This window comes from Vipera ursinii (assembly GCF_947247035.1).
Source record: "Vipera ursinii genome assembly, chromosome: 3".
Classification (NCBI taxonomy): Eukaryota; Metazoa; Chordata; class Lepidosauria; order Squamata; family Viperidae; genus Vipera; species Vipera ursinii.
In genome coordinates, this window is record NC_139516.1 from 204,125,692 (window position 1) to 204,152,530 (window position 26,839).

At 42.3% G+C, this 26,839-nt stretch overlaps 1 protein-coding gene across 1 annotated transcript in view; it reads right to left on the bottom strand.

Annotated features, from left to right (window-relative positions):
* Nucleotides 1-2,019: 2,019 nt before the first annotated feature.
* The window catches only part of NDRG1 (N-myc downstream regulated 1), a 54,627-nt gene continuing 29,807 nt past the window's right edge, over nucleotides 2,020-26,839 (bottom strand). The window contains exons 4-16 of the mRNA XM_083360097.1: nucleotides 24,616-24,721; nucleotides 22,888-23,008; nucleotides 21,411-21,473; nucleotides 19,239-19,299; nucleotides 18,340-18,426; nucleotides 17,685-17,741; nucleotides 16,604-16,707; nucleotides 15,636-15,692; nucleotides 13,741-13,792; nucleotides 11,614-11,661; nucleotides 6,167-6,202; nucleotides 5,397-5,448; nucleotides 2,020-3,755 (exon numbers count right to left, since the gene is read on the bottom strand). Of these exons, the coding sequence (XP_083216223.1) occupies nucleotides 3,496-3,755; nucleotides 5,397-5,448; nucleotides 6,167-6,202; nucleotides 11,614-11,661; nucleotides 13,741-13,792; nucleotides 15,636-15,692; nucleotides 16,604-16,707; nucleotides 17,685-17,741; nucleotides 18,340-18,426; nucleotides 19,239-19,299; nucleotides 21,411-21,473; nucleotides 22,888-23,008; nucleotides 24,616-24,721 (1,104 nt within the window). The 3' untranslated portion in view covers nucleotides 2,020-3,495. The remainder of the gene's footprint in view (nucleotides 3,756-5,396; nucleotides 5,449-6,166; nucleotides 6,203-11,613; nucleotides 11,662-13,740; nucleotides 13,793-15,635; nucleotides 15,693-16,603; nucleotides 16,708-17,684; nucleotides 17,742-18,339; nucleotides 18,427-19,238; nucleotides 19,300-21,410; nucleotides 21,474-22,887; nucleotides 23,009-24,615; nucleotides 24,722-26,839) is intronic.

Consider the following 26,839-nt stretch of genomic DNA (forward strand, 5'->3'; position numbering starts at 1 on the left):
GGAAACAAAACAGGCTGCCAAGAGCTACAATGTATTATTACTCTGATTTTACAGAGGGTTAAAAATTAATGATTAAAGAAGAGGTTGTTGTTTTTGTTGTTATTGCAACTGTTTCACCTGGATTTTATATATATATATATATATATATATATATATATATATATATATATATATATATATATATATATATATATATATATATATATATATATATATATATATATATATATATATATTCCATCATGGTAGCTTAAAGCTGTCTTTGGCTCAATCTGTGGGTTTTAGAAGTCATGCTGGGAACAAATTGTTGGAAAGCAGGCCGTTAAAAGGTCTTTGTGCGCATCTACAGCTGCGTGAGACAATAAATCAGCTTTTAATATCAGGTTTCTGATCTGTCAGGCACAAAGTTGTAATAAAGCAAGCCATTGTTGAGCATTTGCAAAGAAACTAATGGGATATTTAATCTTTGAGCCGGTTTGCCTTTCCATTCTCCTACATATTTCATATAGTTCAGTAATAGTGACACTTAACTTTGTAAATAAGCTCATAAAAGTTACCAGCCTGTTGTACAAGCTAACCAGCTGTGGGCTGAGACGTGTGAGAAATGATGGAGAAAAATATGGAGATTTCCTATCCTGGCAAAACCATCCCTTTCTGAGCTGTGCATAGAGGGAGCGAGCGTTCCTAGGGAAAAAGGAACACAACTCGCTTCCCTGAAGAAATGGGTCTTTTTCAACTTTAAGATGGCAAGGCTGGCTTGGGAATTCTGGGAGATCCGTTTCCCCAGCATATTCCACACCAGGCATCAGTTTCATGGAAGCAGATTTTTCCACTGTTGGAAGAAAAGTCTTCATTATGGTTCATCCAAGCTGGGAATAAACATGGCAACTGCTTTGGGAAGAAGGTTGTAGTTTATTGAAGAGGAGAACCAGACAGGAAGATGGTTGGCAGAAAAGGACTGACCACATGTAGGGAGTGGGTTTTTATACCCTCTCTTGTTTGGAGTTGCTTCCTGTTCCTGTTTCAAGCTACTTCCTGTGTCTTGAACTTTGGACCTGAGTCTGAGTCTGCTCTTCTGGCATTCTGATGGTGATGGGTTGATCCTATCATGTCCAAAGGTCATGTCCTGCTTCCATGGGGTTGGGGTATGTAGATTTTAGGTCTTTGTCTTAACGTTCTAGCTCCAACCTTCCTGATGGTTCACATTTGCATATCTATAGAACTGGTTTTTCTGCTTGGGGGAAGGAGAACTGGGACTATGAAGAAATCTGGGCATGCTTTCCTGGTTCTTCGACATCTTTTAGGAAATATCTTTTTCTGCCCTTTTAATGTTTCCTTCTCTGGGGAGCTGACTTCCCACACCACGGAGCTGGGGGGAGAGGGAGGATGGTTTGGCCCACAACCTAGACCCCATGCATGTGGTGAAGAAGTTTTGCTCACTCGCCCGGTGTGGCCTGGTTCCTAACAACCCATGGACCAGTACGAGTCTGTGGCCCAAGGGTTGGGGACCCCTGTTGTAGAAGCCTTTAAAGTCAACAACCAGTGTCTTCTGGTTCCCCCCCCCGTCCCCCCGAGAAGGGCCGTTTTTGAGTGGCAAAGACAAGCCAGTGAACAGGGAGATCGTGTCTCCAACCTCTGCATCCCACTAATTTCACATGCCTAGAATTGGCAAATCACCAACTGCTGCTCAGGTTTCACATGTCCCAAGTTGTTTAAATGCCAATCTGTAGCTACCTAAGCTCATTTTTATTCCTTTTCTATCTGGTCTGATTAGATGCCATTCAGTAAACTGCCACCCTCCAGATTTACAAGGACACCGGTTGGAAACTAGCTTAGTTGTGATCCTGACACACCTAAGAGGTTCAGGCTAAGGAAGAAAGAAAGACTGGCTTTTAATGTTTTTTTTTTAAAGTTCTGCTCATTCAGTTATTCTTAATAAAAAGCATTATTCTTCCTCCTCCACAAACAAACATCCTTATCACTATTCTGGACACAGAAAAAAAACAACAAAAAACCAAACACTGCAAAGTTACAAATTTATTTTCTTTGAAATAAATACAAATAATTCATTAATAAACTTTCCCCCCAAATAGGCAAGCCGAGCCATTCTATTACAATCTGCTATTCCTCATTATAAACTTTCCAGAACACTTTGAAGTTGTCATTTGAAGGAGAAAAAACAAACAAACCCCGGGCAATTAACCTAGGGTGGAAATCAGTTCTCGTGAACTACCTCAGATATTCAGCTCTGGAGATGCTAAATGATGTAAATGCTCAATATCCAAAAATTCATTAGCTATATTAAGTCTTGTGAAGTAGCCAACAGATCAAGCCAGTGGAAAAATAGATATAATTATGTTTCTATAAAAACTAGAATTCTCATCTATGCCAGAAACCTGTTGAGCTGTCTTGCTCATAGCTTCCCCACCCTGTAGCGCTTGCAGACATCGGCAAAGTAGCTTTTAAATTGGAGAATCAATACAATCTAATTTTACAATCATCAAACTAAATCTCTTATTACAGCTTTGCCTCTTCCTCCAACATTTTTCAGACATTTATCCAGCCCCAATTTCAAAGTCTTTAAGAGGCTGAGATAGTTCTTTCTAATCACTATACAGGAATTCCACTGTCTTAATTTACTGCTTAGAGTAAATTCAAGAATGAGATGCTTGTTACTTCTGCCCCAAACTCTTTGGAAGCAAAGATTGGGGAGGTGAATGAGTGGGTGGGGGTACCCCTGCAGGAAAACCACCAAAGTAGTTTTAATTACAGTAAAGACAACAGCTTTATCTATTGCTGCTGCTTCTTAAAGACAACCCATTGAAATTCAAAATTTAAGACCAAATGCGGTACATTTCCAAGAATCCCGAACCCTTACTCTGATCTGATTAAGCAGCGTTCTCAGGTCTGGAATCTCTGAAAGGTGGCCTTTGATAGCGGGCTTTGCCTCCGAGTCGTATCCAATTCCCCATTTTTAATGCGGCTGTGTAGCAAAATAGAGAGCTTGGATGCTAGCCGCGAAGCCAGTCACTCAACTCCCTTTGAAGAATAGGTATAGTCAGACCTGAGGCTGAAGAGTTTTGAAAATCCCCCACTCTTTTCTTTCATCCTCACCTCCCCTTCCACAATGACGCCTTAAAATTAGATTGGGGGGAAAAAAAGCCCAATATGGTTTCATTTTTAGAACTGGGTAAAAGGAGAGCCAAAGATGACCCAGGACCCATGAGCTTCAGGCAATCAGTTTCCGAAAAAGACAGAAAGATCAATAACTGGATGAGCGTTAAAGCCATCTAGAAAGATGTAGCTGGAAAGAAGATCAGCCATTTGATTAGGGAAACAGAGCATCTGAGATGTTTGTGTTTTTTTTAATTGGTCCCCATGGATTTGGGGAAGGGAGGGGCAGAAATCCATTTGTTATGGGGAACACCTTAGGTTAAATATTGCAATGCACAGCCTGAGGCGGCTTGATCTTGGTTTGGGCTAGGCCAGCATCATTTAACAGGACACTTCCATTGACTTGGGGCTCGACTGTCCACTGGTCTTGGCAGCATTAGAAGTCAGCTCGATGTCTGCGGCAACCTGACTCCGGGGAGCTTCCCCAGTTTGAGCTCTGCTTCTGGGACCCTCGCCCGTGTGAGACCGACTTCGGGAACCTTCCGCGGTGTGGGATCGGCTCCTGTTCCCTTCCATGGATGTGACACTGGAGCCGGAAGCTGTGCGGGATCTCATGAGTCTGGTCATGCTTGCGGAAGGCACTGTCAACGGAAAACTTGGCTTTAGGAGGAGATACATAATAATAATAAACCTTTATTGTCAAAGTACATGTGTACATTGAGATTAGCTGAGCCTCCCCCCGTGCTCTCTCCCCCCAACACACAGTGACAACAAACCCTCCATCCCACCACACTATGTGAACCAACAACACCACACACCGGCCTCTCAAGTCAATTCTGCATGAGATTATGTCCCATTTAAAAGCCTAACAGCCCACGGATAGAAGCTATTTTTCAGCCTGTTGCTACGGCTGGCTATATTCCTATATCTCCTACGGTAGGAGAGTAAAGAGATACCGTCCAGGGTGTGAGTCATCCCTGAGAATCTTCCTCACTCTTCCAAGGCAACGAGCCCTGGCGATGTCATCCAGTGGTGTCAGGGAACAGCCCACAATGTCTTGTGCTGTGCTCACTACCCTCTGTAATACTTTCCTATCCGCGGCTGTCAGACCAGCATACCAAACCACAATACCATACGAGAGGACGCTCTCTATAGTAGACCAGTAAAAGAGGGCCATTAGCCGTTGTTCTACCCTGTTCTTCCGCAAGACCCTAAGAAAGTGAAGCCTCTGTTGGGCCTTTCTAGCCACCTGAGTTGTGTTAACTTTCCAGATCAGATCTTCACAGAGGTAGACTCCCAGAAATTTAAAGGAGGAAACTCTCTCTACACAGTTCTCTCTGATGTGAAGTGGGGCAGGTTCCTCCTTTTTTCTCCGGAAGTCTAACACCATCTCTTTCGTCTTGCCGATGTTTAGGTGCAAGTTGTTGTTACTACACCATATGGATAGTTTTTGTACCTCCGCCCTATATGCTGTGTCAATTTGCAATGACCATTATTTAAACATGGAGGAGGGTGTGTGTGTGTCTGTGTTGCATGCAGTTTTTTTCAGCCAAATTAGGCCACGGATCAAAGAGTGAGTAAGATTAGGATAAGAAACACATTGCTTTATTTAATTATTAACTGATCTTATTGTCAGGCATCAAAGATCAGGTCCACATGTAAAGGTCCAATTAATCTGATTTATGACTAGTCAGGCCTATGCACAGGAATCTTCTCAACCAATAGCTAGTACCTGCTTGGAATTAGTTAGGGGTTCAACAAAATTCAAGGGGGGTTTGCCCTTAGTTTGCTTGTAGCTACAGAGATTCTAGACTTGTCCCTCTTTTAACTCCATCCCCAGTTCTGCCACTCCTTCTACTACACACGTACACAGTTAACAGAATTATTTCTCACTTTTCATGATGGTTAACCTTTATCTCATTAAAACACATATATATGGGGAGGCTCTGGAGACTACACCTGGGGCTCCAAAGAGTAGGGTTTATTTATGTGCTCCCTGATGTAGTTTTTCCACCCAGTACCACAAGACAAAACCCCAAGACAAAAATCTACTGATTATAAGTGTTTTGCGATTAAGGAAATAATTTAGAAAGAAGAAGGGAAGAAAAGAGAACGACAAAATCTCCAGAGATAACAATGACCAAAGCAGACCATCAGTCAGATATATCGGGACTTCTCGAACAAAAGCAACTGAATGCATCGTACACAGTTTCAGCCACACAGACACACACACCAGCGACAGCAACTTAGCCAATTTTTTTTTCCAAGCAACAACTACTTACTGTATCCCATTCCCTGGACGAAGTATTTGAAAGCTTCAGCAAGCTTGGCAGGCTGTAAAAAGGAAACGCGGCATGAATATGATAATCACCTGTTATTAAATATTTCCAAAAAAGGAGATTGGACAAAGAGTAGTCAAAACAAAAGACCTCAGATCCATTGAATACATTTAGAACTGTGGAAGAATTGCCGGCTTAAATATCTCTGCAACAACCCAACACTAAAACCTATGATGAAGTCACCCTGGTACGGTTACATATTTCACACACTGGTTAGTTAGTTGGTTATTTATTTGCTTCCTGCCTTTATTATTTTTTTACAGATAACTTAAGGTAATAAATATATCCAGCACAACTTTTTCCTCCTATTTTTCCCCACAACAACCACCCTGTGAGGTGAGTTGGGCCTGGCTGAGGAATTCTGGAAGTTGAAGTTCACAAGTCATAAAAGGGCCAAGTTTGAAGGCCCCTGCTTGTGGACTTCAACTCCCAGAATTCCTCAGCCAGGCACGCTGGCTCAGGAATTCTGGGAGTTGAAGTCCACGAGTCATAAAAGGGCCAAGTCTGAAGACCCCTGGACTAGAACTCGGACTCTTCGTTTTCTGGTCAGCTACCTTAACCACTAGATCAAAATGGCTCTCAATTCTACCTATGGAGTTTTGCTTTCCAACACAGATGGTAAGTATAAATAAATGGATCCGGTTTGCGATAGACCAAATGTGAAATTCTCTTCAGTACTTCTTATCTCCTGTTGCCCCCAAATCAATTCTCACCTGGGAAACTTGAGGAAGACCACCACAGTCAGCCATCTGCAAAAGAAAAAGTAGTCAGCAATGTTTTATTTTATTTTTTTTTTTAAAATCCTACTTTCTCAACAATACCAGTTTACTTGCCCTGACTTTACAACCATCTACACAGGAAGAACAGATTTTATCATTGGATGTGAGAGGCAAAAAGATTTCTGGATACATAACAGAGACGTTAAGAGATGTTTCCGTTCAAAGGTGGGGGATGTATTTTTTTACCCTTTTGGCAATAATGTTCACTCAGAAATTCTGTTCAGAAGAATTTTAAGGAGGGTTTTCTAACCAAAGTAATATTCCATTTTAGCTGGAGATTCCTAATGCCTGCTGGTAAAGGGGTTAGAGAAGATACTTATTTTCCAAATGGAATAATTAGCAATAATAGCTAGGAGGTCCCACTTCATGGATTACTGCCTTGTCGTGGCGAAGGGGCTTGCGTAATTCAATGAAGCTATGAGCTATGCCGTGCAGGGCCACCCAAGACGGACAGGTCATAGCAGAGAGTTCTGACAAAACGTGATCCACTGGAGAAGGAAATGGCAAACCACTCCAGTATCTTTGCCATGAAAACCCTATGGACAGTACCAAAAGGCAAAACAATATGACGCTGGAAGATGAGCCCCTCAGGTCGGAAGGCGTCCAATATGCTACTGGGGAAGAGCAGAGGGCTAGTACTAGTAGCGCCAGAAAGAATGAAGCGACTGGGCCAAAGCCGAAAGGACGCTCAGCTGTGGATGTGTCTGGTGGTGAAAGGAAAGTCCGATGCTGTAAAGATTTTTTCTCCATAGGAACCTGGAATGTAAGATCCATGAATCAAGGAAAGTTGGACGTGGTCAAACAAGAGATGACAAGACTGAACATCGACATCTTAGGTATCAGCGAACTAAAATGGACAGGAATGGGTGAATTTAATTCAGATGACCATCAGGTATACTACTGCGGGCAAGAATCCCTCAGAAGAAATGGAGTAGCCTTCATAGTCAATAAAAGAGTAGGAAAAGCAATACTGGGATACAATCCTCAAAATGACAGAATGATCTCAGTTCGAATCCAAGGCAAACCATTCAATATCACAGTAGTCCAAGTCTATGCCCCAACCACCAGTGCTGAAGAGGAAGAAATTGACCGGTTCTATGAAGCCCTACAGCACCTTATAGAACTAACACCCAAAAATGATGTCCTTATCATCATGGGGGATTGGAATGCTAAAGTAGGAAGCCAAAAGATAACTGGAATAACAGGCAAGTTTGGCCTTGGAGTACAAAATGAAGCAGGGCACAGGCTGATAGAATTTTGTCAAGAGAATACGATGGTCATAGCAAACACTCTTTTCCAACAACCCAAGAGACGGCTCTACACATGGACATCACCAGACGGTCAACACAGAAATCAGATTGACTATATGCTCTGCAGCCAAAGATGGAGAAGCTCTATACAGTCAGTAAAAACAAGACCAGGAGCTGACTGTGGCTCAGACCATGAGCTTCTCCTTGCAAAGTTTAGGCTTAAACTGAAGAAAGTAGGGAAAAGTACTAGGCCACTCAGGTATGATTTGAATCATATCCCTGTTGAATATACAGTAGAGGTGACAAATAGATTTAAGGAATTAGATCTGATAGACAGAGTGCCTGAAGAACTATGGACAGAGGTTTGCGACATTGTACAACAGGTAGCAACCAAAACCATCCCAAAGAAAAAGAAATGCAAGAAAGCAAAATGGCTGTCTGAGGAAGCTTTGCAAATAGCTGAGGAAAGGAGGGAAGCGAAAGGCAAGGGAGAAAAACATAGATATGCCCAATTGAATGCAGAATTCCAGAGAATAGCTAGAAGAGATAAGAATGCCTTCTTAAATGAACAGTGCAAAGAAATAGAAGAAAACAATAGAATAGGGAGGACCAGAGATCTTTTCAAGAAAATTGGAGAGATGAAGGGAACGTTTAATGCAAAAATGGGCATGATAAGGGACCAAAATGGCAGGGACCTAACAGAGGCAGAAGAGATTAAGAAGAGGTGGCAAAATTACACAGAAGAACTATACAAGAATGAGCTTAACGTCCCAGATAATCACAATGAGGTGGTCACTGACCTCGAGCCAGACATCCTAGAATGTGAAGTGAAGTGGGCCTTAGAAAAGCTGAGCAACAACAAAGCTAGTGGAGGTGACAGTATTCCAGCTGAGCTATTCAAAATCTTAAAAGACAATGCAGTAAAAGTGCTACACTCAATTTGCCAGCAAATTTGGAAAACTCAACAGTGGCCACAGGATTGGAAAAGATCAGTTTACATTCCAATTCCAAAGAAAGGCAGTGCCAAAGAATGTTCAAACTATCGCACCATTGCACTCATTTCTCATGCTAGTAAAGTCATGCTTAAAATCCTACAAGCTAGACTTCAGCAGTATGTGGATCGAGAACTACCAGAAGTACAGGCAGGATTTCGAAGAGGCAGAGGAACTAGAGATCAAATTGCCAACATACGCTGGATCATGGAGAAAGCTAGGGAATTCCAGAAAAACATCTACTTCTGCTTCATTGACTATGCTAAAGCCTTTGATTGTGTGGATCATAACAAACTGTGGCAAGTTCTTAAAGAGATGGGAGTACCAGACCATCTTATTTGTCTCTTGAGAAACCTATATGCGGGTCAAGAAGCAACAGTGAGAACTGGACATGGAACCACTGATTGGTTCAATATTGGGAAAGGAGTCCGGCAAGGCTGTATACTGTCGCCCTGCCTATTTAACTTATATGCAGAGCACATCATGAGAAAGGCAGGGCTCGATGAATCAAAAGTTGGAATTAAGATTGCCGGAAGAAATATCAACAACCTAAGATACGCAGATGATACCACTCTAATGGCAGAAAGTGAAGAAGAACTAAAGAGCCTCTTGTTGCGGGTGAAGAAGGAGAGTGCAAAACTTGGGTTGAAACTTAACATTAAGAAAACCAAGATCATGGCATCTGGCCCTCTCAATTCCTGGCAAATAGATGGGGAAGAAATGGAGGTAGTGACAGATTTTATTTTCCTGGGCTCCAAGATCACTGCAGATGGGGACTGTAGCCAAGAAATTAAAAGACGCTTGCTCCTGGGGAGGAAAGCCATGGCAAATCTAGACAGCACACTAAAAAGCAGAGACATCACCCTGTCAACAAAAGTGCGTATAGTCAAGGCTATGGTCTTCCCAGTTGCAATGTATGGCAGTGAAAGTTGGACCATAAGAAAGGCTGAGCGCCAAAGAATTGAGGCCTTTGAACTATGGTGCTGGAGAAGACTCCTGCGAGTCCCTTGGACTGCAAGGCGATCAAACCGGTCAGTCCTAGAGGAGATCAATCCCGACTGCTCTTTAGAAGGCCAGATCCTGAAGCTAAAACTCAAATACTTTGGCCACCTAATGAGAAGGAAAGACTCACTGGAGAAAAGCCTAATGCTGGGAAAGATTGAGGGCAATAGAAGAAGGGGACGACAAAGAATGAGGTGGCTGGATGGAGTCACTGAAGCAGTAGGCGTGAGCTTAAATGGACTCCAGAAGATGGTAGAGGACAGGAAGGCCTGGAGGAACATTGTCCATAGGGTCGCGATGGGTCGGACACGACTTCGCAGCTAACAACAACAACAGCTAGGAGGTCTTAACCCACACTTTGTTTATAGCATATAACAGGGATCTTCAAACGTGGCCCTTTTATGGCTTGTGGACTTCAACTCCCAGAATTCCTCAGCCAGCCACACTGGCTGAGGAATTCTGGCAGTTGAAGTCCACAAGTCATAAAAGGGCCACGTTTGAAGACCCCTGGCATATAATATCCTTCACATCAGTCCTTCAGATATGTTGACCTTCAACTCCCAGAATTCCACTCAGTTGCTTGGGAATTCTGGGAATTCACAGGCAAATACATCTGTACCGGTAGGCACCAAATTAGGGAGGCTACTCTGTACCACAATTCTTCTGAATGAATATCCCTTTATTTCTTTGTTTTAGTCTCCATTTCTTTGTGAGAATGGGCAAGTTACTAGCTGAAAAGGCATAAATGAATGACAACTGGATTCACTATGCAAAGTTTGGAGTTAAAAGCATTTGAGGGATCTGTACGGTTTGAGGGAAAACTCGGGACAAAACCAATTGTTGACGAGTTGTTATCAAATGTCCAGAACGGAATTATAACTCAGGTTCTGTCATCCTTCAGATCCACCAGCATGTTTTCGATTCATCGCCCAACTTCTAAACGAAACAAACCGTTTGCTCTGGTGGGAATTAATTTGAAAGAACTTTCCACCCGCCCAATGGACCGTCGTTCTGTCCCCCTTTGCCAGATCAGGAATTATAGGAAACATTGTAATTCTGTTCCAAATGGCAGCCCGTCATCGCCAGTACGAAATGGACCCCTCCACCCACCCAAAGTCTAAATACAGAACGAGGGATGTGGACAAATGGCTCGAGTTCCAGAAAGGTCTGGGTCAACGCTGCTAATGTTGGATGTTCTTGCTTTGACAACGTATGGAGATGCAGCCCTTTTCTTTCTCATGCTTTACTCTTAGAATTAAGAGTTAGAATTAGATGATACTGGTGGAGGGAGGAGGAGGAGGAGGAATGTGCATGGGAGTTTAGTTAGACATAACAATACTGTAACTAGTGTGAGAACCAAGGTTAATGATATGAGAGATGATAAGGAATTGGCGCATTTCAAACTAATCGGAGAATGTGATTTATGACCGTTAATTGGAGGAGGGAATTGTGCTTTGATATGATGTGCTCAGGGGAGGGGAATTCAGATTTTGGCTTCGAGTATGTACCTGCCGATGCTACGCTACTTGAATAAAGATCCTTTAAGGTAAACAATGCCTCAAAGTTCTTTGAAGACTTTCATCTGTCGGAACTATGACAGTCTGTCTGGCAGCATTCAGCATGCCCGAAGAAACTTCTCATCCCCAGAAACATCTTAAAGTGCTTACTGTATTAAGCTCGATACAGATCAGTCTTATACGGTGGGCTATGAAATGCTGCACGTCTACCGTGTGAGCCTGCGCGCTTCCCTCCTAGCAGGATTAAAACCTATTACGGGATAAATTTCTAAACATAGTGGCAGCGTCAACGTCTGACCCCCCTAATTACATTTAAGAGCCCTAATGCCTGTGCAAAAATGTAGGTCAGTGATACTAATGCCTGGATCAAAACACTCTAGTACGGGATTGTCCAACCTTGGCCACTTCAAGACCTGTGGACTTCAACTTCCAGAATTCTCCAGCCAGCCATGCTGGCTGGGGAATTCTAGGAGTTGAAGTCCACCGGTCTTGAAGTGGCCAAGGTTGGGTATGCCTGCTTCTAGTCCTTTGCACAAAATGCCTGCTTCTAGTCCTTTGCACAAAAATCTGAACTCTTTCACACAAATCCCAAGAGCTCTGCCTTGGGCCCCAGGGGTTACCTTTAAAAGCGTCGTCTTTGTTGGGTCAAGCTTAGCGTTGCAGTCCACCTGTGGGAAAAGGAACAGAGGGAACGAAAAGAGAAGCTGAGCTTTCACGTCACATTTTTGAGAAAAACCTCCTGTATGCAATTTTTAGAGGGTCTACTTTACTTTAAGGATAATAAGTCCCATAAGTCCCAACTAGCAAAGGGATTCCATTACAAGTAGTCTCCAGCTTCCAGCCATTCATTTGGTGACCGTTTCAAGTTACAACGGAGTTGGAGCAAGTGACTTAAAACCAGTCCTCGCCTTGATGACCGGCTGCTCTGTCCCCCACAGTGACCATTCTGATTTGGGCGCTTGGCAACTATCACACATTTATCGTGCGATGACAGTTTGTGAGCTCAGCCAGCTCTCAACAAGCAAAATCAATGAGGAAGCCAGGAGGAGGTAGCAATTTGCGATTACGTGGTGCTTCACTTAACGACGGCACCACTTAACAGTGAATTGTCCGATCTCTATTATGGCGGTAAGTCAAGAACTACCTGTACAGGATTTTAGGAAGTCGCTAGTGAAATTCTGGATGCTTAAAAGAATATCACTGGATATTCCATTATTATTTTTTTTCCTGATGCTCCACTGCTTCTTAACAGGCAGGAACAGGAATTCTGTTTTCCACAAATCTAGCTTAAGGTTGGAAAAGTTCAGAGTTGGCAGCAGCCCCCATTAACTCTCCTTGGCTCTCCCCATTTTACTCCTTGGCCGACGTTCAAAAAAAGGACTTCTGAAATTATGCCGTAAACCCCATGTAGCCCGAGGACCCCAACTTATCCATCTACCTCAGGTTTCAGGACTGTCAGCTACGAAAGGAATTTAATCCCTATCCTTGTCTCTCACCAGCTGCTGGGATGCTTCCATTTTGATTCCCGCTTGAACAGACGGCTGGATTTAATATCCAACTGACCCACTTCCAACCCTGTGCTATTCTTTAGATTGGGAGAGACACTCTCATTGTTGGTTGTAGGTACTGCTTTTAATTCCTGTAAGAACTAAATTGCCTAGTTGGAATTTTTCACTGAAAACGTGATGCAAGTAGATAAGGCTGTGATTAAGTATTAAGGATTTTGATCATGATCTAGATCAGTTATTTTTAAGTCCTCCATTTGAAATGACAAATACTTCTTGCCTACTCCTTTCCACGCGTTGGCTACTTCATTACAAGTTGTTGTAAAATGTTCCTTCTCATAGTGCATACCTGGTGGTTAGAACTCTAGTCCATGAACGGGCAAACCTGACCAATCCCTCGCTTAGCCATGAAGCTTAATGAGTAGCTTCAATGAAATCATTACTCTTCAGTCTAACCTGATTTGACTGAAATGGGTCAGGAATACAATTGCTGGGATTATTTTTCAAGGTGCCATCTTGAGATGGCTAGTCTCAACCTATCTCAGAAAGTTAGAAAGATATGATGGCAATCAACTCACAGAATTGATCTATCTTGGCCCAGGATTCAGAATTCCAGGGGAGAAAGCAGTCATACTGGCTGTACTTACTATTTTATATCTAAGCCTTGGGAACTGGTACAATATTAGACTTGGGCTATCAGTCCTAGATAAACTGCGAATTTCCAAAATTTGTTTCCCCCCCCACCCCCATTTCCAGGTAAATTAATGGACTATTCGGGACCTTATTTCAAATCCTGGAGGGCAGAAGTCAAAATAAACAAGATGCGAAATACCAAATGACGTTGCATGCTCAAGAGAAAACTGGGGTCTGTCTTTCTCTTTCTTTCTTTCTTTCTTTCTTTCTTTCTTTCTTTCTTTCTTTCTTTCTTTCTTTCTTTCTTTCTTTCTCTTTCTTTCTCTCTTTCTCTTTCTTTCTCTCTTTCTCTTTTTCTCTCTCTCTTTCTCTCTCTTTCTTTCTTTCTTCTTTCTTTCTTTCTTTCTTTCTTTCTTTCTTTCTTTCTTTCTTTTTCTTTCTTTCTTTCTTTCTTTCTTTCTTTCTTTCTTTCTCTTTCTTTCTTTCTTTCTCTTTCTTTCTTTCTTTCTCTTTCTTTCTTTCTTTCTTTCTTTCTTTCTTTCTTTCCTTCTTTCTTTCTTTCATTTCTTTCTTTCCATTCATATCCTGCCTTTGCTATTTTGTACTTACCACAGCGTCAACTGCAGGAGAGCTGTCTCCAACCACCAACAGCGCAGGGCACCTGAAAGAAAGCAATTGAAATAGTCATTTCATAATGCTCAATGGCTTTGCAATACTTTAAGGAAGTGATTCTAACTGTATCAGAAAAAAACACCAAGGTCATTGGTTGAGCAAAGCAGACTCAAAGGTGTTGGCTTGTTGACTAAATAAACCCATTAATTTTCATAAAAACCTAAACACAGGTGAACTGTTACATAGTCTACTGAAAACTGTCAAAAGTTTATTTAGGAGAATGTGAGTAATGCCAGATTTTTTTCTCCACCCCCCCCCCAAATACATAAAGGCAATTTCAAAAGTGATGTTTATGCTGGCTTTAACGTTTGCACTTTTTAGCCCAAACAACTGCCTTGCTCCCTGGTTGCTGCTACGCTAGGCTAAATCTTTTCATTTTCACTATAACAAAACTGAATGTACGGCAGCAAGACTTTTAGTATTGGAAGAAGGAGGAACTGCCGACTATAGAAGAATGGACTTTAAAAGTTTCTGACCTGGCAGAAATGGCAAAGATATCGGCTTATTTGAAAGACCATTCGCAACAACGTTATATTACGGAGTGTAAAAAGTGGATTGATTACATCCAGAACAAATATGGGACTAAAAAGTTTCATTTAGCATTTGTATAAGTTTTGATGTGACATTAGTATTGCTTGTAGTCATTTTATATGAGCTAGAGTGCGATAGATTTAATAGCTTATTGTTGTTAGCATATGGTTGTTTATGATTGTTTTTATTTTTATACCTTGTATTTAGCTCTGGGAAGTCGGGGAGGGGGGAGGGGGGAAGGGGAGGGGGGAGGGTTAGGGAGGGCTAGGAAGGGCTGGGTGGGGGGGTGGGGGGAGGGATTGTTAAAGATAAAATGTATTGAAAACTTTTCAATAAAAAAAACTGAATGTACAGCTGGAAACCTAATTTAGAGTCTCGGGGACCCCACGGTTGAGCTTCCGGCTCCCCATTTCTATTCAAGGATCAGTTTCTTTTGCAAGCACTAATTCTTGGCTTCTACCGTTTATCGTTTTTTGTCTTTTTTTTCTTTTTTGGCAGTGCCTTAGAGTCAGCGTTGACTCCTGGTGATTGCCTGGACAAGTCCCTGTGGCCTTCCTGGAAAAGTTTTTCAGGAGTGGTTTGCAAGGGCTTAGAGGCAGGGACTGGCCCAAGATCACCTTCTGATAAGGTAGACCACGATTTATTTCTTAAATTGGAACGGTCTGAATTTCAGCAGAAACTGGGAAGGTAAGTCTTATAATAATCTTCATCAAAGCTTCAGTGAAGCCACAATGCAGACTGGACTCCAAGGAGGAGTCAGGTCAATCTTTCTGCATTGGGGCAAAAGATAAACCTTGTGGTTTTTTCCCCCCCTGTGGGTACAATGGCACAGATTAAACAAATGAAATTTAGTTGCTTCATCTCAAAAGTGTACACATACATAACACCCATTTAAAACATACTAGTAGACTCCCCTTAGTACCATGTTCTAATCCTTGGCCTTCCTCAGATGAGGCTGACTTTTGGTAAGGTCAACTATCAGCTTCTGATCAAGGCTACATTAGCTAGGGCAGGGGTCGGCAACCTCGGCTCTTTTATGACTCGTGGACTTCAACTCCCAGAATTCCTGAGCCAGCTATGCTGGCTCAGGAATTCTGGGAGTTGAAGTCCACGAGTCATAAAAGAGCCGAGGTTGCCGACCCCTGAGCTAGGGCTTTTGGTGAGCCAGGATCCCCCCCCCGCCCCCCCCGCCCCGCTTTGCATGTTTTGCAATGTGTTGGTATCACAAGGGTTTTTACCATTTGCAGAAAGGAGGCCAGGAAAACCCAACATTTAAAAGGGTAATTGTACCAAACACTTACTGCAGAGTAACGACGTTTGCTCCTGGAACTGGACGTTCAATGTCTAGATCTCTTCGGCTATAAAACAGACAGGAAGCAAGTGTAAGAAGTTACTACATTTGCAACTTTTTGAAACCCATTCCCCCAAAACAGTAGGAAGAGGTAATCAGTATGAGAGTCGTGGCTAGTGTGTATTCCCAGCTAAATGAGTAGATGATTAGAGAGAGGACTGCTAATCTGGCGTTCTAGCTTTCAATTAAAATTTCGAGCACAGGTAGTCCTTGACTTACAACAGCTCATTTAGTGACCGTTCAAAATTAAGATGGCATTGAAAAAAAAATGGACTTATAACCGTTGTTCATACTTATGACTGTTACACCAGCCCTGTGGTCACATGATCAAAATTCAGATGCTTGGCAACTGGTTCATATTTACAACGGTTGCCGTGTCCCCAGGGGTCATGTGATCACTCTGGGCAACCTTCCGACAAGCAAACTCAATGGGGAAGCCAGATTCACTTAACAATCATGTCACGAACTTAACAACTAAAATGATTCACTTCACAACTGTGGAGAGAAGGGTGATAAAATGCGGCAAAACTCACTTAACAACTGTCTCACTTAGCAACAGAATTTTTGGGCTAAGTGGTGGGGTTAAGTCAAGGGCTACCTGAATTCAGTCTTGTTCCAAAAGATTATAAAGCGCAACGCCCGGATCTGACAAGTTCATTCAACAGAAGGAAACAAATATCATCAGGTGTATCACTCTTTTAAGTTTTAATAACTCCCTCTCCTGGAATTCTCCCTTCGAGGGGTTTTCATCGACAAGTTTAAATGTCAAGTGGGAATCCCAGGCTTACAACTAAGCTTCTCATAGGAGCTGTGTAGAAGGATCTCCAAAACCATCTGAGATCCTGCTACCGATTGCCCCCTGAACAGCAAGAGCAAATATGTTACTAAGCATTTTGAAAAGCTCACTGGCCTATTTACCTGTTGTAAGAGTTGACAAATAGATGGAGATTGTTTTGGTTCATGTCACCGATGATGTGCTGGCGGTAAGTATGGATCAAATCGTGGCTGCTGTGAATCTCCTCCTAGATTTCACGTAGGCAGGTAATATAAGGTTAGGGAGTGAATTTGTAACAACAACCTAATCAAGAAACCCCAGTGTACACTCCCACCAATGCTGATAGGGCAAGTCACCTGTATATCAACAGAGAGCCAAAACCCACTCCCTTCTACCACTGATGGTGTTACCCAGTCAGGTAATGAAATGCCTGCAAGGAAACAGCCAAGTTCTGAGAGCACCAAGGATCCCACCCACAGTTCAACTCTGAGCTTCAAATGTTCTTTTCTATAAGTACTTGCAAATTACATACTTAGCATGGCCCATTTGTGCGTATACAAATGAAAACAAAATCCTGCCATGTAATAATCCCAACTTTTCTTAGACAGCTTATAGCAGCATAAATCCATTCCTTAATTTCATTCTCAAACGCCCACTAGCTCTGAAGGTATCCTTTTTTGTGGCAGAAGTTATTTATTTATTTATTTATTTATTTATTTATTTATTTATTTATTTATTTATTTATTTATTTATTTATTTATTTATTTAAATTTATATACCACCCTTTCCCGAAGGACTCAGGGCGGTTTACAGGGTATTTAAAAGAAAATCAATACAAAAGTTAAAAACAAATTAAAAAGATTAAATGAAACCCTGAGAAAAATAAAAACCCAGTTAAAATTAAAAATTAAGAAAATTTAAAAAATTAAAAAAAAACATGGCACTCTGAAATTCTAAATGAGAAAAAAAGGCAAAACCTGCCCATTTTTTCAGTTTTCACACACTGACAGAGAGAGAGAGAGAGAGAGAGAGAGAGAGAGAGAGAGAGAGAGAGAGAGAGAGAGAGAGAGATTGGGCCTAATGAAACAAGGTAAAAAAAATAACAACAGGTAAATGTAAAATATTTTTTCTGTTGTATGGATAGCACACAATCATTAGTATCGTGAGCAGTAAGGTGAATATATTTAATATATTTTAATACGACTGTTCAAGAAGTAGACTTACCTTGCCAAAGAGATGTGAAATGACCATCTCTGGTAAAGCATGAGCCCATCCAGAAATCTAGACATTTTTTTTGAAAAAGAAGTACATTAGGATAATTTAAATATTCCATTGATCATGTATCATTACCTCAGTCTTGTAATACACTGACATTCAATTATATACTTCAAGAAGTACATTTTTCTCCCTCATTAAATATATCGTCCAGAAAGGATATAAGGTTCCCCCGCACATGCGTGCTAGTCGTTTCCGACTCTAGGGGCCGGTGCTCATCTCCGTTCCAAAGCCAAAGAGTCAGCGCTTGTCCGAGGACGTCTCCATGGTCATGTGGCCGGCATGACTAGACGCCAAAGGTGCACGGAATGCTGTTACCTTCCCACCGTAGTGGTCCCTATTTTTCTACTTGCATTTTTACGTGGTTTTGAACTGCTAACTTGGCAGAAGCTGGGATGAGTAACAGGTGCTCACTCTGCTACGCGGCAGTCGGGATTCGACCTGCCAAACTGCCGACCTTCTGATCGACAAGCTCAGCGTCCTAACCCACTGAGCCACCACGTCCCTTGAAAGGATACCCAAATGTTTATTTCTGCAGTCCTTGCACTTCTAAAGCATACCTTGATCTGTTTTTAAGGTTAGTTTAAACAAATGAGGTTTTTACCTTGGTTGCGGCCCAGTCCATCCACCCTTCGGCGCATGGGTTGACGTTGATAAGAACGAGTCCTTCCACCATATCAGGATAGTTAAGCTGCAGATTGAAGAGGCACATGAGCAAACAGCCAGATAGAGAGACAGAAGCAACGTAGAACTGCGAGAAGCAACCTAGAACTAAGGAGAAATTTCCTGACAGTTAGAACAATTAATCAGTGGAACAACCTGCCTCCAGAAGCGGTGAATGCTCCAACACTGGAAGTTTTTAAGAAGAGATTGTCTGAAATGGTATAGGGTAGTGGTGGTGAACCTATGGCACGCATGCCAGAGGGGGTACTCAGAGCCCTCTCTGTGGGCACATGTGCCATCGCCCCAGCCCCGCCCCCCTGCAGCCTCCTCCTCCCAGCAGCCCCTCCGTAGTAGAGTTGCTTCCAAGCGCAGCCCGTGCTGAGTAGCGCAGCGAAGGACATATAGGTTTATTGTATGCTAAAGCTTTTTACAAGAATCTGAAATACTAACAGTAGTAGTAGTAGCAAACTAGTGGTAGATAAAATTCAGTGAAATTCAAAGAGGGCTGGACTTAGATCTCCTGTGGGCACAAAGGGATTTAACACTAATGGTGCATTTGACCCTTCCCTCAAGCTCAGCCTGGTCATCTCCTACAGAAATATGGTGAAATATTTCCACTCTGTACTTTGGCTGCTCAAATCTCAGCCATTTCTTGGTGAGGAAGACGTTACGTTACATTTTGATTTTTGTTTGACACTAGATGTCTGCTACTCAATTAAGGTTGAGCATATCAGAAGATGTGAAGCTGAAAACAGTGTCCTGTACTCAAGTTTATAGTACTGTAGTTATACAAAATGTGCAACCAGAAGGGAAGCAAACCCATCCCCATTCCCAACTTACCGCAAATCGTGTTAAAATGTACGCCCCAGCTCCAGTTCCCATTCCGATCACACTTTTCAGTCTAAAAAGAAAAAAAACCCCAGCAAGTTAGAACCCCAGCAAGTTTTTTACACACACACACACACACACACACACACACACACACACAAACACACACACTGCTCAAAAAAATAAAGGGAACACAAGATAAGACATCCTACTATTAAATACAGTACATTGTGTTGTTTAAGTGTTCCCTTTATTTGTTTGAGCAATATATATATGGATTTGGACAAGGTATCTCCATCCAACTATTTCCATTTCCTCAACAAATGGGCAAGCAAAAAGCAAACAAAAATTGTCACAGCAGAAGCCCTTAAAGATGGCATGAAGATTTATGCGTTGACCTCATGCTCTAGATACGTCAGGGTAAATAGTTCAGTCTTAGCTCCCATGCACAAAGCAAATATTTCCTTTAATCCTATCGACTAGTTTAAAAATTAGCTCTTCAGGTTTTAGACTTCTTCGTACAAGGACAGATTTGGCACAACTCAGTTAGATGCAGAAAGAAGGCTGTTAAGTGGTGCAGCAAACATTGAAGTAAAATTGAGTTTTCTTTATACTGAAATTTAAATGAAACATATTGCTTAATAACCAGCCAACCTTTTAATTCAGAAACCTACCACAGAATCCACAGAGGGAGTACATTTAGACATTTCTCAACTAGTGCAGAGGTCCCCAACTTTTTGGGCACCAGGGACCGGTTCCGTGGAGAGAGGTTTTTCCAGGGACCGGAGGGTGCGTGGTTTTGTGTGCTGCCTGCATCCCGCGGATGGGGCTTTGCTTGTTTGTGCAGATCGGTACTGGTCCACAGACTGGGAGTTGGGGACCCCTGTACTAGTGGACTCATAACAAAATAAAAATATAGTTTTGGGATGTGGCAGGTGGAACTTCAAGAACCTGCTTCCAAAAGCAGAACGTTCCAACACATCCGTTACTACTATAGCCGTCAGATGTGAAGGTTTTCATTTTCCAATTAACCAGTGCAAACAGAGTGTTGTGGAATCCTTCAACTGTTCTGAACCAGCCCTCTTCTCGCACCCCTAATCAAAAGAAGAGTCTGGAAAGCGTCCAAGACCAAAAGGCTTCTGCCAAGTTTTAATTACACTGTTACAAGAATACAAGAGCTTGACTTCTCAAACGGAAAAGTTGCTTTCAGCAACCAGCCCCTCCCCAAACACTTCTTTTATAGAGAGCTCAGGGCGTGGTCTCCCTGTGCCTCCTCCTGAGGAGTCCCATAGCCTTTCTTTGTTTGTCCCTGCTCGTCTGCCTCCTGCGTCGGGCGTCCTTGAACAGGGCCAGCTGTGGGTCATCATCCTCCGCACTCTCGGGCTCACACAGCTGAGAAGAGGTTCCCGGCTGAGGACTCTGCAAAGTCTCCAAATCATCATCAGCCGGTTCGTTTCCCTCCTCCCCCACATCTGAGTCCTCCGATACATCGGACCCGGCTGTCGGACCCACAGGCTGGCCCTGAGTCACAACATCAACCAGGAGTGCTCCAAAATGCAAAGGATTCTAAAACCTCTCCACTTGTAATCAACGTCCCTCCGTCCAGTGCGCTCCCACAGAGAGGGCCTCCTCAGGGTGCCGCCGTTCGGAGAATGCCGTCTGGTGGCTCCCAGGGGGAGGGCCTTCTCTGTGGGCGCGCCTGACCTATGGAACCGTTTACCGGTTGAGCTCCGGATGGCTCCCGACCTTCGCTCCTTCCGACGCGACCTAAAAACACATCTGTTTAAGCAATCCGGTCTGGTCTGATGGGTTCTTTTTTAATTATTATCTTAAGGTAACTATCTTCTACATTTGGGCTAAATTAGGGTTTAATTTATTTTCAATATTTATATTTGTACATTCTATTATTTATGTCCCTGTTCACCGCCCTGAGTCCTTAGGGAGAAGGGCGGTATACAAATCAAATCAAATCAAATCAAATAATAAATAAATAAATAAATAAATAAATAAATAAATAAATAAATAAATAAATAAATAAATAAATAAATAAATAATCACCATCAGAGAAAACAAGACAGTTTTCTTAAGATGTTTTGGGGATGTTGTGAAGGGGACCGGAAAATGGTTTGCCTGAAGCTTGACTGAAAAACTTGGAAGTGCCCATTAGCAGGCAATTCTACTCACCCAAATTGTTTTAGAACTCCCGGCAGCATTTCAGACAGTTGATCCATGGAAGGATACATGTACCTATAAAAACAAATGTCAGAAGGACATCCCTTGTTTCCTAAAGCATGAGAATTGTTCTACTCGTTCTACTTCATTCTGGGTTGGGTCACCTCAAACCTAGCTCCTCACTTAAGAAGGTTTCAGGGAAAGTGGAACAGTTTCAAAGGAGGGCAGCAACAACAACAACAACAACAAACCAAGCAGTAGAAACACAGACCAGCAAAGACAGTTTGAAGGAACTGGGTTTGTTTAGCCTTGAAGAAAAATAACTAGGAGGAAGGCGGGAATCGTGGCACATTACAAATCCTTTAAAGCAGGGGGTCTTCAAACTTGGCCCTTTTGTGACTTGTGGACTTCAACTCCCAGAATTCCTCAGCCAGGCACGCTGGCTGAGGAATTCTGGGAGTTGAAGTCCACAAGTCACAAAAGGGCCAACTTTGGAGACCCCTGCTTTTAAAGGATGCCACGTCAAAAAGGGCAGTTTTTCCAACATCCTTAAATTGCAGCATTCAAATATTAGGTTCAAGTTACAGGAAGGCAGAACTTCCTAACCGTAAAACCAGTCTGAGATCAGACATGACTAACCAAAGAGGTGGTGGGTTTCCACTTACTGGATTTATACAAGAGATGGTTAGACTACCCAAACAGGAGCTTGGACTTGATGACCTTGAAGGCTCCTTACAATTCTAGCCACATTCCCATCACCATTAACAATACTGTACCAATTCCTAAACAAGCCCATATGGGATCTAGATACCATCTACAGATAGTCCTTGACTTACGACAACTTAGTCCAGCATTTCCATTGCTAAGCAACACAGTTTATTAGAGTTGAGCCCATTTTACAACCTTTTTGCCAGTTATTAAGTGAATCGCTTCAGTTTGGTAAGTGAATCATGTGTGTGTGTGTGTTTGTGTGTCAAAATTCTTAACCACCCATCTCCCTTATAGAATCAAACAGGTGTTAAACGAATCTGGCTTCCCCCATTGACTTTGCTTGTGAGAACCCAGCTGGGAAGCTTACAAATGGTGACCACATGACCGCAGGAATACTGAACTGTCATAAATACACGCCAGTTACCAGCGCCCTAATTTTGATCACGTAACCATGGGGATGTTGCAACGGTCGTAAGTGTGAAACTTGGTTAGAAAGCTTATTCCCCCCTGCTGTTGCAATTTCAAACGGTCACTAATGGAATGGTTGTAAAATCAAGGATTATCTGTACTACAAGCTTAGCTGCACCATTTGCAAAGCAGTATCTATTTTCCTGGAGAAGAATTAAGAATCAGGAAATTAAAAATATGCTTCAGAAAATAACAACAAGAAAAACCTGGCCAGCAAAATCCCCCCTCCCCATTTCCCATATGAATCATTTTGGAACTGAGACTGTAAAAATCTGAATTAAAATCCACAGAGTTAGCAGGAGCCACTAACCCAGGCGGGAAAGAGGGCGCTCCGTCTTGCTGTCCGGGGGCATCCACGTGGCAGACCGCAAAATGCTGAGTGATTTCCTGCATGTCCTCATAATTGAAGAGGGGATTGAAGCACGTTTTGTCTTTGGAAGGAAGCAGAGGAGAGGGTATAGTCAAGGCCAGGGTCTTCCCAGTTGCAATGCATGGCAGTGAAAGCTGGACCATAAGATAGGCTGAGCACCAAAGAATTGAGGCCTTTGAACTGTGGTGCTGGAGAAGACTCCTGCGAGTCCCTTGGACTGCAAGGCGATCAAACCGGTCAGTCCTAGAGGAGATCAACCCTGACTGCTCTTTAGAAGGCCAGATCCTGAAGCTAAAACTCAAATACTTTGGCCACCTAATGAGAAGGAAGGACTCACTGGAGAAGAGCCTAATGCTGGGAAAGGTTGAGGGCAAGAGAAGAAGGGGACGACAGAGAATGAGGTGGCTGGATGGAGTCACTGAAGCAGTAGGCGTGAGCTTAAATGGACTCCAGAAGATGGTAGAGGACAGGAAGGCCTGGAGGAACATTGTCCATAGGGTCGCGATGGGTCGGACACGACTTCGCAGCTAACAACAAGAGGAGAAGGCGCAACTCTAACAAACAGGCAAAACTTGGAAAAAGGTGTTCTGAAGAGTGAGTAACCGCCGAGTACTACAGAGCCCTTACAACTTTATTGCACAGTGAAATGGACAGACGCTCTAGGTCAGCTTGTGACAATCTATGTCACTATGAAAATAATGATGCTTCCTTTCTAGAAAAAGCCAATGGGCGTTTAGGAAAAGCAATTTTTCAGGAAAGTAGGCTGCACACTTGGCTGCTTTATTTCACCTTATGCAAACAAATTTGGAAAAAGAGCTTCTCTTCACAGTGTGAATATGTGGACTACTCCAAGTCAAGCTTTTCATCGATTGGATCTGCAGTTTGCACAACACTCATTTCTGGTTGAAGAGTCCATTGTTGGAGGAAAGAAAAATCCCCAAACCATTTTCCTATGACCTTTCTGACAGCGATCATTTCGCTCTGCAAAAATGCAGATTCATATTTAAAAGCAAATTTTAGTCCTCGGCTATTGTGCAGCCACAGCTAAAGTGGACTTTGCTATAGCGAAGATTTGATGAGGGATTCCTAAAATTTAAATCCCACACTTTTAGCATGAACAATTCACAATCACTCTGGGTCAGCCAAGGAATTTCCGCCCGTCATGAGTTATTCAGCAGCTCGCAAAAATTAATGAAAAATATTTGTTGAATGGGTTTGCCTATTGTGTTGTGCTACGCCACAACGTGGTGAATACTGTGTGAAATTTGCCACTGTGATTTTCAAACTCTGGATTTCTTTTTTCTTTTTTTCTTTTTTGGCCATACCACTGTAGCTTCTTCAAAAGCCAATTGAAACAAGACATAGTTACTTTAGCATCATATGTGAACTCAGCCAATGTTACATTAACACTTCATAAAAGACCAGTCGTTCTAAGTTTTTTACCCTTCGGGTATGTCAGGACCACATCTCCCATAATTCCCAGGTAGCTGGGAAGCTGGGTGAGAATCCTGGGAATTGCAGTCCCATCACACAGGAAGGATACCTTATTCGGGAAAGCTACATTAGATCACAAGGCACAACACAGAGTAACTAAGCCAGAAAGAAGGAAGTTGTCCATTGCACACTAGTTATGAGAATGGGAAAGACAACCTAAGATGACACACTTACGATTCAACCCAATATCATGGTATGTTAGAATAGCCGGTCTGTTTCCCCGGGGTGTTCCACACATGGTGACATGGACTGACCCATGGACTGTTTCAATGTCTTGTTCCTGTGGAGGAAAGCAGCAAATTAGCCATTTGCACCTCAGCAAAAAAGGCTTCTGAATCCCACCAAGTATTGAACATTCAATCAAAAGTACTTCTGTTCACAACATCTGCAAGTCTATCATTCAAGTCCTTAGTGACAAATTATCAGTTTGTACTTACAGGGGCTAAAAAAAAAAAGAAGTGCTGCGTAACAAGCTATTTGGAGTTCCCGTTGGAATAAAGAGGAGTAAAAATTATAGAGGATCAAATTGGGAGTTGAGTTGACTACCATTTCTTTGAGGCGTCCTTGGTGCTCTCTGAGCTTGGCTGTTTCCTTGCAGACGTTTCGTTACCCAACTAGGTAATATCATCAGTGCTAGAAGGGAGTAGGGACTTTCTAGCACTGATGTTACCTAGTTAGGGTAATGAAACATCTGCAAGAAGGACCCCTCATTTCAACCCTGAGCTACAAACCGTCTCCTTTATTATTACCACTCTTTGCAAGCTTACTGTATGACTATGTATGATTGCCAACTTCTCTCAAGAGAAAGTTGCCTGATTCTCTCTTTCCAAGCATCTAGAAAACATCGGGGAGATACAACCCAATCTTTGCCAAATGTTTGGGATTATGTATTCCATGGTATTCATTTTGGGTGACACCGACAGGCTGAAATCGTTAAGACATCTGAATGAAGGCATATGAGCCAATAATGTTGCTGAAACAAAGTGGGCTTGGTAAATTTGATCAGCGCATGGATGTTATGTTATCCAGTGCTTTTTTTGTAGAAGAAAAAGGTGCCGGAACTTACACGTCATACAACCTGCCTTGCCTACCCTTACAAGGTTCCATCCAAAAAAGGTGCCGGACAAAAAAAAGCCCTGATGTTATCAATTTTTCACCCTGAAGAAATGCAGATGGTTAAAAAAAAATGGAAATATTTGCCCCACCCCTTTTTGTGGCTCTCTTTCAGAATTCATATGATTAGCCACATGAACGATGGCTGTTAAACTTAGGTTTATTAAATTTAGGTTTATTAAATTTATATGCCGCCCTTCTCCCTGAGAAGCAACTCTTGCTAGAGTTGCTTCAGTACTGCAGAATTAAAGAATATACAGGAACGTTAAAAAGATGCATTCTGTTCCCTTTCCTTTCCCCCCACCCCCTTTTTTTTTTGTAAGTCGGGTTTTTAAAAGTATCTGAATTAAGGAGTATAAAATTTAAAAATATGTATTTTTGGGCATGCTGAGTTCTTTTATTCAGAGATTATAGATACGTTTTTTATGAAGCTTTTTAAAATTATTATTCACTGACACTTTCTAATACTCTTCAAATCACGTCAGCTTTCACTGCTTCTGGTTGTGGTAAAAATTCCAGCATCAAGCTATTTTATACATTAGGAAAACTGGAATTTAAGATCTGGCAAAAGTCTTCTGACCTGTGAGACATGTTCAAGTATGGCAAGATGGAAAGTGCTATTATATTGTTTGACTGGATTGTATAATCTGATGAGCCAACATTAGGCAGTGGGATGACCCATCTTAAAAAGAAAAACCTTATAGCATACTAGAAATTTTCTGTTCTGGGAATAATACTGTAACTGCCCAGAGTTGGGCAACATATACCGTATTTTCCGGCGTATAAGACGACTGGGTGTATAAGACGACCCCCTACATTTCCTGTTAAATTATAGGGTTTGGGCTATACTCGCCGTATAAGACTACCCCTCTTCCAACGCACACCAAATAAAAATTAAAAAACATCAGATTTGATTTTAATATGGTAATTTTAATTCAAATGCTTATGACATGCAGGTACTTAGTAGGAAAACTGTCACTTATAAAACATAAGGCTGTTTGTCATCAAACATGTAAATATAAAACAGTGCAAGTGGATTAAACTTTTCCAGCCAGCCCGCCCAGTTCCTGAGTCAAATGTGTCCTTAGAGCTAAGCAGCTGCTCTGGCTGCTGCATTCCCCACCTGCCTTTCAAGTTGGGATAGACTGCAGCTGCTCTTCAACTTTAGAAGGAAAGACGCCCAGACCCCAGCTTGTAAAAAATCACAGACTGCAGCTTCTTCTCCAATTGGTCCCGCTTTCCCTGCGCAGACCAAATGGGAGATCTGCTCCAGGTTTTCCAGCCA